At 43.3% G+C, this 11,483-nt stretch overlaps 6 protein-coding genes across 6 annotated transcripts; 5 read left to right on the top strand and 1 right to left on the bottom strand.

Annotated features, from left to right (window-relative positions):
• Positions 1 to 131: 131 nt before the first annotated feature.
• Positions 132 to 579, top strand: LOC119034030 (histone H2B 1/2-like). Its single transcript, XM_037124734.1, has one exon. The coding sequence runs from the start codon at positions 165 to 167 to the stop codon at positions 531 to 533; it is 369 nt and encodes a 122-aa protein (XP_036980629.1). The 5' UTR covers positions 132 to 164; the 3' UTR covers positions 534 to 579.
• Positions 580 to 1,617: 1,038 nt separating this feature from the next.
• On the top strand, positions 1,618 to 2,057 carry LOC119034031 (histone H4). Its single transcript, XM_037124735.1, has one exon. It carries the CDS (start codon positions 1,696 to 1,698, stop codon positions 2,005 to 2,007), a length of 312 nt encoding a protein of 103 aa, XP_036980630.1. The 5' UTR covers positions 1,618 to 1,695; the 3' UTR covers positions 2,008 to 2,057.
• A 1,965-nt stretch (positions 2,058 to 4,022) lies between these two features.
• Positions 4,023 to 4,739, top strand: LOC119034016 (histone H1-like). The gene has a single exon (XM_037124719.1). It carries the CDS (start codon positions 4,079 to 4,081, stop codon positions 4,685 to 4,687), a length of 609 nt encoding a protein of 202 aa, XP_036980614.1. The 5' UTR covers positions 4,023 to 4,078; the 3' UTR covers positions 4,688 to 4,739.
• A 1,839-nt stretch (positions 4,740 to 6,578) lies between these two features.
• Positions 6,579 to 7,110, bottom strand: LOC119034025 (histone H2A-like). The gene has a single exon (XM_037124728.1). It carries the CDS (start codon positions 6,971 to 6,973, stop codon positions 6,590 to 6,592), a length of 384 nt encoding a protein of 127 aa, XP_036980623.1. The 5' UTR covers positions 6,974 to 7,110; the 3' UTR covers positions 6,579 to 6,589.
• A 180-nt stretch (positions 7,111 to 7,290) lies between these two features.
• Positions 7,291 to 7,802, top strand: LOC119034013 (histone H3). Its single transcript, XM_037124716.1, has one exon. It carries the CDS (start codon positions 7,335 to 7,337, stop codon positions 7,743 to 7,745), a length of 411 nt encoding a protein of 136 aa, XP_036980611.1. The 5' UTR covers positions 7,291 to 7,334; the 3' UTR covers positions 7,746 to 7,802.
• A 2,138-nt stretch (positions 7,803 to 9,940) lies between these two features.
• Positions 9,941 to 10,385, top strand: LOC119034028 (histone H2B 1/2-like). The gene has a single exon (XM_037124731.1). The coding sequence runs from the start codon at positions 9,971 to 9,973 to the stop codon at positions 10,337 to 10,339; it is 369 nt and encodes a 122-aa protein (XP_036980626.1). The 5' UTR covers positions 9,941 to 9,970; the 3' UTR covers positions 10,340 to 10,385.
• The last annotated feature ends 1,098 nt before the right edge of the window (positions 10,386 to 11,483 follow it).

Raw genomic sequence — 11,483 nt, forward strand, 5'->3', positions numbered from 1 at the left:
GGGGGGGGTCAAGCTGTCGAGTGTTGACGCATGCTCAGTTTCAGTCTATACCTCAGCCAATCACGTGTGAGCACCGCTACATTCTAATTTGCATTAGGCGCAAATAAATACCGCGCTCCGAGGTAAGACCAACATCTGACTGCTGTTGCATCTCCAGAATAATCATGCCTGATACAGTGAAAGCACCCAAGAAGGGCTCTAAGAAAGCCGTGTCTAAAGCCACTAAGACTGGCAAGAAGAAGAGGAGAACCAGGAGAGAGAGCTATGCTATCTACGTTTACAAAGTCCTGAAGCAGGTCCACCCCGACACCGGGATCTCCTCCAAGGCTATGGGCATCATGAACTCCTTTGTGAGCGACATCTTCGAGCGTATTGCCGGTGAGTCCTCCCGTCTGGCTCACTACAACAAGCGCTCCACCATCACCTCCAGGGAGATCCAGACCGCCGTCCGCCTGCTGCTGCCCGGTGAGCTGGCCAAGCACGCCGTGTCTGAGGGCACCAAGGCCGTGACCAAGTACACCAGCTCCAAGTAAACCTGCTGACGACCAGCAACACAAAGGCTCTTTTAAGAGCCGCACACTACTTCAAACAAGAGCACGTTTCCCGTGTATTACTCCGCTTACTTGTTACATTATTTAACTTTAATACGTTTAATGTTTCCGATTTATTTCCCACTGACTATTATATTAAGTTGTTGACTAGACGGTCTATATATTCACCTGTATCAATCTTGAGTGAACCAAAACCCAACAGTAAACGCACTACTCTGTACCCCAAGCAAAATAATATACATGCATAGTAACAGTGGTAAACACTGTAATTGAAATATATAACAATGTCTTAATAGAGTTACTGTATCTGAGAACATGGATTAACAATCATGTCCCCATATGGTTTAAGTTTAGGGACATTTCGTCCAATTCGTCATGTTTCATTTGCTATAAGCTGATCTTTAATTTCCCGGGAAAATTCTGGTCATTAACTCGCTTTACGAGAGGATGACGACACAAATCTGAGTCACATTTCATAGCATTGTGTCTAGATGTTTTTTTTGTTTTTTAAAGTGTCTTTATAATCTTCAAAGATAATCGGATGGAGCAGTTTTTCTCTTTTAATCCACCCAAACTGTAGGACGAAGCAGCTCTGCGTGAACTTTGGGCAGGCTGCTCTCTCTTACGTCCGCAGAACAGGTTTCTATATGGCCTCCTGTCTCTCAGCAGCAAACCATCTAATACACACACGAATATATGAATATGAATGATCACTTATGAAACACAACACACAAAACACGAGTCTGCACTAAGTACACATGAGCACTTTATTCTCTCTCTCTCTCTCTCTCTCTCTCTCTCTCTCTCTCTCTCTCTCTCTCTCTCTCTCTCTCTCTCTCTCTCTCTCTCTCTCTCTCTCTCTCTCTCTCTCTCTCTCTCTCTCTCTCTCTCTCTCTCTCTCTCTCTCTCTCTCTCTCTCTCTCTCTCTCTCTCTCTCTCTCTCTCTCTCTCTCTCTCTCCTGCCTTGGTTCACTTACGTCCTCCTTCCTCCAGAGTCCAGCCCCTCCCACCTCTTGCCGCTCACCAAGCTCCACCCACAACAATGGGTAGAAAAGGGCAGATGCCCTGAGCTACTCCACCAGGCTCAAGAGCTCTCGACTCGACAGCAGCAGACTATAAACAGTCATCGCAAGCTTCAGTAATCATGAGCGGCAGAGGAAAGGGAGGTAAGGGACTCGGTAAAGGAGGCGCCAAGCGCCACCGTAAAGTTCTCCGTGATAACATCCAGGGAATCACCAAACCAGCCATCCGCCGTCTGGCTCGCCGCGGTGGAGTGAAGCGTATCTCCGGTCTGATCTACGAGGAGACCCGCGGTGTGCTGAAGGTGTTCCTGGAGAACGTGATCCGTGACGCCGTCACCTACACCGAGCACGCCAAGAGGAAGACGGTGACCGCCATGGATGTGGTGTACGCTCTGAAGAGGCAGGGCCGCACCCTGTACGGCTTCGGAGGTTAAATCACATCGATCTGTTCATCCAAACTAAAGGTCCTTTTAAGGGCCACACACTTATTTCTTATCAAAAGCAAATTTCCTTGTGCCGATTATTAATACTAACTTTTCACAAATCTGATAAGTATGAGCATATCTTGCCTTAAACTAATGATTGTTAATGTGACAAGTGTATTCATAGCACATTATCTACTCACTTACACGCACTTACGCATACAAACAGTATAATAAGACAAAACTTGTGCTCTCATCAGCCAGGTATTAAATAAGACTGAAAAATATCTCATTTATGTCCTGTTATAGGTCCAGCTTTATAAGATGAAAATCAATACATATAGACGTGCTTTAATTTTATACACAATTCAAATATCTCACATGTTATCTTGCTTTATTTAGTGATTTTGATCATGTCTAAAAAGATCATCTCTCTCAGTGAGTCATGCTTCTGTGTGGTCTAAATGAGAATACCCTCTGTCTGATGGTAGTATTGAAATCCAAACCACTTTGTAACTGGTTGAATCCTGCGATGAAGCTGTGATACGTGTGTTCACTTGCTGTGAGACAATGTGCTCCATCAGAGGAACATGACAGAGTGAATCACTAATGACCAAAATGTAACTCCCCATTTGTTTCCATTTGTATGTGCAATGTTCGACTGTTGTTTGTGAGCTAGTTGTCATTTATCCCCTATCGACACTGTACTTATTTATTGTGATATGAATAAAAACACTAAAAAGCTGTCACAGTTTTTCATTAGGTGAGCCAACAGAGCTGAAAAGTCAGCACCTTGGACAGTGACTGTGCCACACTGAGTGATTTAAAAGATGCACCTGAACAGATATATCGGGTACATTACAGTTGCTCCTGCTAGAATAAAGAATGTCACAGTATAGAAACCCTACAAGAACATATTGATAGAAAAAAGATATTTAAAACATAAAAAAATAAGTAAGTATCCATATATCCAATTAGATATGAACCTGTAAAAAAAATACATTAAAAACAATTGACAACTCCATGAAATACCTGTCTACTAGGAATAGACATGTTAATACTTGCGCCTCTACACAATAAGTACAGTGTAGATACTCAGGGTAACTTTTGTTTCTTGCCTTTGCGCTCCACATCTGTGAAGTGTTGTGTTGGCAGTTATCTAAGCCGAAGATTACTGCAAATCAATACAAAGTGGTTCTGTGTGACCGCCTTTGTTTTTTGAAACATGTCTATTCTGATGGGAGGGCAGTCTGAATACTTTGACTATTATGTGAATCAGATGCTGTGAGGAAATATTATTTGAAGGAATTTCCCCCCAGTATAGTTCAGAGACTGTAGAGTCAGTGCTGAGGCCTGTTGATGCTGTGCTGGCAGCACGTGGTTGCCAAATAATACTGACACATATTCTTTTAATATCCTTTAATTTGTCACCTGTCTGTACACATCGATGTGTTTGATCGATAACGGCAGATATATTAACAGATTGTTTATATTAAATCTAGTTTTCAGCAGAAGAAATGTTGACAGCCACATTGAGCAGCTCTGTCTGACTCCATGAGCCTCAGCCCTCATCAGTGTGTTTGCAGCCACCTGAAAAACACCATTTTATTACAAAATTACCACCAACAGATGGTTTATTTCACTTTGGGATCCTGAACAAACGTGTGGAGCAGCTAGAAATCAACTTTTAGTGGATCTCTGATGCATTTTTTACATTTTAGGAGAGAAATAAGAGAGAAAAGTCAGTGATCAGCGCTGATGACGGCGGTGAAAGTGTGAGGTTTGGAGGCTGCCAGAACAAAATGCAGAGAGCATCAGAGCTCAACATGACTTCAATATGAAGAGACACGAGTCCGCTATCGGCTCCTCCACTGTCGGCCTCCAGAAGTTGTTTCATAGTTAGTCTGGAGAGTTTTATCGATGAAGAGAAAACACAAGTGACACGACGATCAGCCTCGACCGACGGGACACGGGCCGGGTTGAGTCTCCACGGTTCTCATGGTGTGTTTAAGGACAGCCTCCTGCTCTGGACTCTCCACTCGTCCAGTGAGACTTTCATCGACAGGAGGACTTTGAAAGAGAAATGGCAGAAGTAGCACCAGCAGCACCGGCCGCCGCACCGGCTAAAGCCGCAAAGAAGAAGTCGGCCTCCAAGCCGAAGAAGGCCGGTCCCAGCGTCAGAGACCTGATCGTCAAGGCCGTGGCCGCATCCAAGGAGCGCGGCGGCGTGTCTCTGGCCGCTCTCAAGAAGGCTCTGGCCGCCGGAGGATACGATGTGGAGAAGAACAACTCCCGCGTCAAGACTGCCGTCAAGGGGCTGGTGGTTAAGGGAACTCTGGTCCAGACCAAGGGCACCGGAGCGTCCGGATCCTTCAAGATGAACAAGAAGGTGGCTGAGCCCAAAGTCAAGAAGCCGGCAAAGAAAGCTCCCGCTAAAGCCAAGAAGCCCGCAGCCAAGAAACCTGCAGCGGCTAAGAAGCCCAAGGCGGCAGCAAAGAAGCCAGCAGCTGCTAAGAAATCCCCCAAGAAGGCAGCAAAGAAACCCGCAGCGGCAAAGAAGCCAGCAAAGAGCCCCAAGAAGGCCGCCAAGAGTCCCAAGAAAGTGGTGAAGAAGGCCCCCGCAGCCAAGAAGGCTCCCGCAAAGAAGGCCGCCAAGCCCAAAGCCAAGAAGGCAGCACCCAAGAAGAAGTGAGCTGTCTCCATCTCCACACGGACCGACAAAAGGCTCTTTTAAGAGCCACCCACAACATCCACAAAGAGCAGCATTCCCTTACTCTATTCATGTCACTAACACACACATCAGAGTGATTATAAACTGCTTATCAACAACAACTGCTACCTCTATTGCCCTCACTTCAGTGTGTGCAGTTTATGGCACAGGCGGCATCAATTAATTAACTGTAGACGTCCATATTCAAAATGAACAGATTACCAGGATTTAGTGGAGGACAAGTTAGCACGTCTGTGCAATAAGATCCTGAACGACTGTGATGATTTCCTCACAGTTTCCTAATTTAAAGCCACAATTATCATGGTTGACTCCATGCTGTAAATACTTTGTTTATATACACAATGTATTAATACATGTAAGGATGTTTTTTGTAGTCACTGCGATGCAGTATTTATTTATTGTCAGACATCTTGTGTTCGTCAAAATTAATTCATTTATTCTTTAAATCTTTTTGTTTTGTTTAGTCAGCAAGTTATTGTGTTGCTGGCTTTTTGCCGGCATTTTGTTTATTTTGACGGTTGGTGGTTGCTTAGCAACGGTAAAGCGTCAGCTCGTCCCCTTCTGTGTTTGTCCGCTGTGTGAGTGGTACGTACTGTCAACAGCTCCCTGTGTTTTTTGTATTAATCATCTTTTTTATTTATTTATTTATTTATTTACTTACATTTAAGATAAAAGACGAGTATATAACGTTTTGTGTTTGATTTTGTTATGTTTTGTAATGGTCATTAAGTGTTTTCATCTTTAATTTCGTTTGTTTTAGCTGTGTTTATCATTTTAGCCGTTACTGTCGTAACGGTCAGTTGTTCACCGTTCATTCCTATATAGTTTCAGTTATTTAGGTTTATTTATTGTATTTTGTGTAATGTATAGTGGCAGGAGCTGTGCTCGGTGTCTCCGTCAGTGACCATCAGCTGTTTCTCTGTTGTCAGGTATGTTTACATTTCGTGTACAAAGTATCGTTTGGTTTAGCCTCTGCATGTTTATGTATATAAACGTGCATGTGTGTGCATTTTCTTTTTTCTGTTTAAAATAGGTTCATGGTTGTTAGGAAATATGATTAATGCATTTTATATATATATATATATATATATATATATATATATATATATATATATATATATATATATATATATATATATATATATATATATATATATATATATATATATACTGTGATTAAAATAAAACAAAAAAACACTATACGATCGACTGTGCAGTGCCCCTTCTATGTTTGTCTGCTGTGTGTGGGGGCAGGAGCTGTGCCTGACTATAGCCTGTGTGTCTCTACTGACCCGAACCCAACAAGAGGGTTACACAAAGTTACCTGTTGCTTTGACCCGCCCTTAATTTAATTTGAAGATTGTGTGATCATTTGATTTGGGTGATTGCATCAGTAACTTGAAAAACAATGCTTTTAAATGATTTGATCAGTTTAGAAACCATATGCACCATATGTTCCACTTATCTCAGCATCCATCTAGATACTGAACTTTAACCATGTCATGTGACCCAGTATCTCCAGATGGGTTACAAAAGTAGTAACTTGTATTTCTCTTGATTGAGTCATAATATACATAACATCTTACTAAATACAAGATGTAACTTCATCCTCATTTGACAATAAATTAACCATATTGTTCCATTAATATATAAACTTGTCAAGAACGCAAAGTCGTCATGTTAGATAAACTATCTGATATTATGCAACAGTTGCTTTGATTTGTTTTAGAAGTGCAATCTTTCTTTTTCTGTGATAGTGAGTTGGTATGTATCATATATACAAAAACATAAGAAACATGGCTCTTTTTCAGAAGAGTGTGCGGCTCTTAAAAGAGCCTTTGGTTGTCGGATCATCTCAGGTGTTTACTTCTTGGGAGCCTTCTCGGTCTTCTTGGGCAGCAGCACAGCCTGGATGTTGGGCAGCACACCACCCTGAGCGATGGTGACTCCGCCAAGCAGCTTGTTGAGCTCCTCGTCGTTGCGGACAGCCAGCTGAAGGTGTCGGGGGATGATCCTGGTCTTCTTGTTGTCGCGGGCTGCGTTTCCAGCCAGCTCCAGGATCTCAGCCGTCAGATACTCCAGCACGGCCGCCAGGTAGACGGGGGCTCCGGCACCGACACGCTCGGCGTAGTTGCCTTTACGCAGCAGCCTGTGGACACGGCCGACTGGGAACTGGAGCCCGGCACGGGACGAGCGGGTCTTTGCCTTTGCTCTGGCCTTACCGCCGGTTTTACCTCTTCCACTCATGATTGAACGATTTCTAGAGTTGCTGCTCAGAGAAACTGTGTCGCTCACAGCTTCAGCCTCACATATATATCCGCGGAGCGAGCGAGGGAGTTCCTGTCCGACCAACCAGAGAAGAGGCTTCAGCGGAGGACTGCCGCCTCAATTCTGGCGGACTTTTTTCAAAGGACTCTCTCCAATCAGCAGCCGAGACTGGGGCGGTGGGTCGCTCCTCCAGGCGGCGCTGAGCTCCACGTGGAGACCCCAACCAATCACAGGCCGGAGGAAGAAGCCGCGTCACTCATCACGGCCGCTCTCACAGCTTAAAAGCAGCGTGTCTCCGCTCTTGCTTCAACTTTGCTACTGTTCGCAGCAAGAAAAAGCCATGGCAAGAACCAAGCAGACCGCTCGTAAGTCCACCGGAGGCAAAGCCCCGAGGAAGCAGCTGGCCACCAAGGCTGCCCGCAAGAGCGCCCCGGCTACCGGCGGCGTCAAGAAGCCTCACCGTTACAGGCCCGGTACCGTGGCTCTCCGAGAGATCCGTCGTTACCAGAAATCCACCGAGCTGCTCATCCGCAAGCTGCCCTTCCAGCGCCTGGTCAGGGAGATCGCTCAGGATTTCAAGACCGACCTGCGCTTCCAGAGCTCCGCCGTCATGGCTCTGCAGGAGTCCAGCGAGGCTTACCTGGTCGGACTCTTCGAGGACACCAACCTGTGCGCCATCCACGCCAAGAGAGTCACCATCATGCCCAAAGACATCCAGCTGGCCCGCCGCATCCGTGGGGAGAGAGCTTAAAAACTGATCTCAGACCTGCAAACCAACAACACAAAGGCTCTTTTAAGAGCCACTTCACTGACCTAAAGCACAGCTTCCTCTAGTAATTAAATGCATTTTATTTGTAAATCATAAACATCTTCCTAGTTTTTAACTTTTCCTAAATGGATAATATTTGTTAGAAACTGAGTCATAACAAACATCAAACAAAATGTTAACAGGTTATGGTGTAAACCTGACCATCTGTTAACAAATAACAGAAATGAATATAAACCTTTTTTTAGTTTATAGAAGTGCTTCTATCTGATGTCATGAACCAACACTGCTATAAAATGATTTAAATAAACAAGATCCATTAAACTCGTCAACCACTGATTTCAGAAACAACTGCACAGTATCTGACAAGTATATGTGATGTCAGACCTGATCGGAGGACTTGGTGTCATATAATAAAATGAATGACGACACACTTTGTATCTTGAAAAAACAGACATTGAAGCTTCTCGTCAAGCAAATCTTTTCAGTCTGTCTATTATACATTGTCTTATGATGTTGTTTTTATACTAAATTGTCAGTATTATTAGCAGCACCTCTTTATTTCCACTGCCACAAGTCAACGTGTTGAGAAAAAGGAACCTTACACTTTATTATTCAATTAGGCCAACCTTTTTTTTTTTTTTTTTTTTCCTTCTTACTCCTCAACATCTGGAAGGGTCCCACTTCCCCTGTATGTAAAGCACATGCAAAAATGTTCAGGTTTTTGTTTATATTATTGCTGAGTCCACAGCTGATATAGAGGTTCATTATTTGTCCTCACACCCAGAAACCAAATGGTACTCCTATACTGGACCGACAGGTTTTCAAAGTGTCGCTCTGATTCAGCTTAACTCTTTCACCTTATATACATTGAGTGCCCACTCAGGCTGATGGTTGATGAAAGCAGTCAAGTGAAGAAAATCTTCCTTACTACAACTTGTGTTGTTTGTGTATTCTGTTTTATATACAGGGATACAGATGAACCTCCCACTGCTATATATATTTATAGACAACATTAGTTTCTCACAAGCTTAAAATAGACACATATGTTGACCTAATGTCTTTTCAAACACTTTGCAGTGTCAGTGTAATATTATTTAACTAGAGTAGTGGTTGAAATGTTTATAAATTCATCACTGATTGATCAATTGAATGACTTTGGATGCATTCAGATCTATAAATGTGTGTTGTTTTGAAATGTATGTTTAGATGTGACTGTCAGACAAAATTGAGGTAAAATATTCAATGATTCATTAACATACAATCATAATCTTAACATGATCTCTGAAGTTGAACGCTGAAGGAAAGTTGAGTCGTTGAGTTTCTGTCAAAGATTTCTGTTCAGTTCATCTACTAAAATTTTTTTGCATCCTGACGACCCACAAAGTCTCCAAAAGACCGAGTAAAGTGACAAAACTGACTTCCAACATGGAAAATGGCAGATTTCAACACCTGAAAGTTTGTCTTAACCTCCATCTGCAGGTTCTGCCAGAAGCTCTCCAACAAACCATAAAACACAGTCCTCTCCCGCTGTATACAGCCACCACACAGTCTGACCGCTTCTATAGTTATTATAACACATTACAGTAGCTTTGATTAAGAGGACAGTGTATCTTAAATCCGACTGAAATCATTCTTATCAGAGATAAATGCATGTGCAACAGAAAAGTCTGTGTCTCAACAGTATTGGGTCGTATGGAGAATTACAACAGTTATGTACAGTTCTGAAAAAAGATATTTGGCAGAGAATGTATAGGTTGTTTAAATACATTTTAATTTAATATCGACTTAAATTTCATTCAATAGAAATAAAGATGAGTTCATTATTTGCATTAAATGACTAATAGGATAGAATATTATGAAGCAGCACTGCAGGGAGACCCCTGAAATTTAGCCCACATGTTGTAATTTATCTATCATTTTGTGAAGTATTTTATAGTCTGTACTGGTAATTGTCAGATGTCTGAATCGTCTAAATCAGAGTCATCGCCTTTCTTAACATATATAAAAAGTCAATTAAAAATATCTGCTCAGATCACACTTTGTACTTTAAGTTAATTGCTTTGTGCTACGCATGCGCAGGCTTGACCACAGCTCAGCCAATCCCGGGTGAGCAACGGCACAGTGATATTTGCATCAGGCGCATGTATTTAGAGTTGTCCGCTCCGTGGATCCAACATCTACTATCTTAACTAGTAACTAGTGCAAACATGCCTGATACAGTGAAAGCACCCAAGAAGGGCTCTAAGAAAGCCGTGTCTAAAGCCACCAAGACCGGCAAGAAGAAGAGGAGAACCAGGAGAGAGAGCTATGCTATCTACGTCTACAAAGTCCTGAAGCAGGTCCACCCCGACACCGGGATCTCCTCCAAGGCTATGGGCATCATGAACTCCTTTGTGAGCGACATCTTCGAGCGCATCGCCGGTGAGTCCTCCCGTCTGGCTCACTACAACAAGCGCTCCACCATCACCTCCAGGGAGATCCAGACCGCCGTCCGCCTGCTGCTGCCCGGTGAGCTGGCCAAGCACGCCGTGTCTGAGGGCACCAAGGCCGTGACCAAGTACACCAGCTCCAAGTAAACCTGCTGACGACCAGCAACACAAAGGCTCTTTTAAGAGCCGCACACTACTTCAAACAAGAGCACGTTTTCTGTTCTCACTTAACTTACAACCCAAGGCTTCATAGTGTTTAGTGGCTGATAATTCAAATGGTGTTATTGATCCGATAGCAAGTAGTTGCAGGGCCATTATTGCCGATGCATTTTACTTGACTTCCTGATCACTTCACTTGTTTTTGCCTCAAGTATGATAAAACGCGGTACAACGATTTGTCAATTATATGAAAATGAACATTAAACCTACCTGCATGTAGCAGTAAATGGGGAATAATGTTCAAGACAAGGACAAAGTTGCTATATTCATACTTCATTTATAAGTAAATATTTCCAGTAAAACTGAAGAGATTTCAACTGTCTGAGTATATGATACTGGCTTAATCACGCTGCTAAAATTACATTACTAATTAGACACTAACAACATTAACGCTGGAAATAACTTTCACTTTGAGAGACTGCTACCTGGATGTTGTCGAGGCGTACCTCTCGGCCTGTAGACAATGCAATGTTAACACGCATTGTATTGACTGACTAAAACGCAACATCTGTTTTGAAAATGGGGAAAAAAAGTACTATAGTACGTTTTCTGAAGGATGCACTGTGAACAGTGATGTCTCCTCTCAATAATTAGAAATATCACTGGCACATAGCTCAGCGGGTAGAGCAGGTCGACTAGTGATCGGAAGTTCACCGGTTCAAATCCCAGCTCCGGGCAAGGCTGGGCTGCATGTCGAAGTGTCCTTGAGCAAGATACTGAACCCCACATGGCTCACTAGTGAGGGCCCTGCGATGAGCTGGCGACTTATCCAGGGAGTACCCTGCCCTCGCCCTGAGACAAGGCTGGGATTGGCTCCAGCAGCAACAACCCGTGACCCCATGGAAAGGGATAAGCGGTTACAGACAATGACATGACATATCATGTAGCAATGGGAAGTAAGTGCAAGAAATTACCAGCAGGTGTCGCACTATGTGAACCTTTTCATCGATAGGTTTTTTTTCTCTCAAAAATACATAAAATTGATGATGAAGGGCCCTTTCAGACCCACATGATCGTCCTCCCACTAATGTTGACGCTACAACTGATGCTATGAGCTGCATGTCAACACTAT

Source organism: Acanthopagrus latus, chromosome 15, assembly GCF_904848185.1.
Source record: "Acanthopagrus latus isolate v.2019 chromosome 15, fAcaLat1.1, whole genome shotgun sequence".
Taxonomy (NCBI): Eukaryota; Metazoa; Chordata; class Actinopteri; order Spariformes; family Sparidae; genus Acanthopagrus; species Acanthopagrus latus.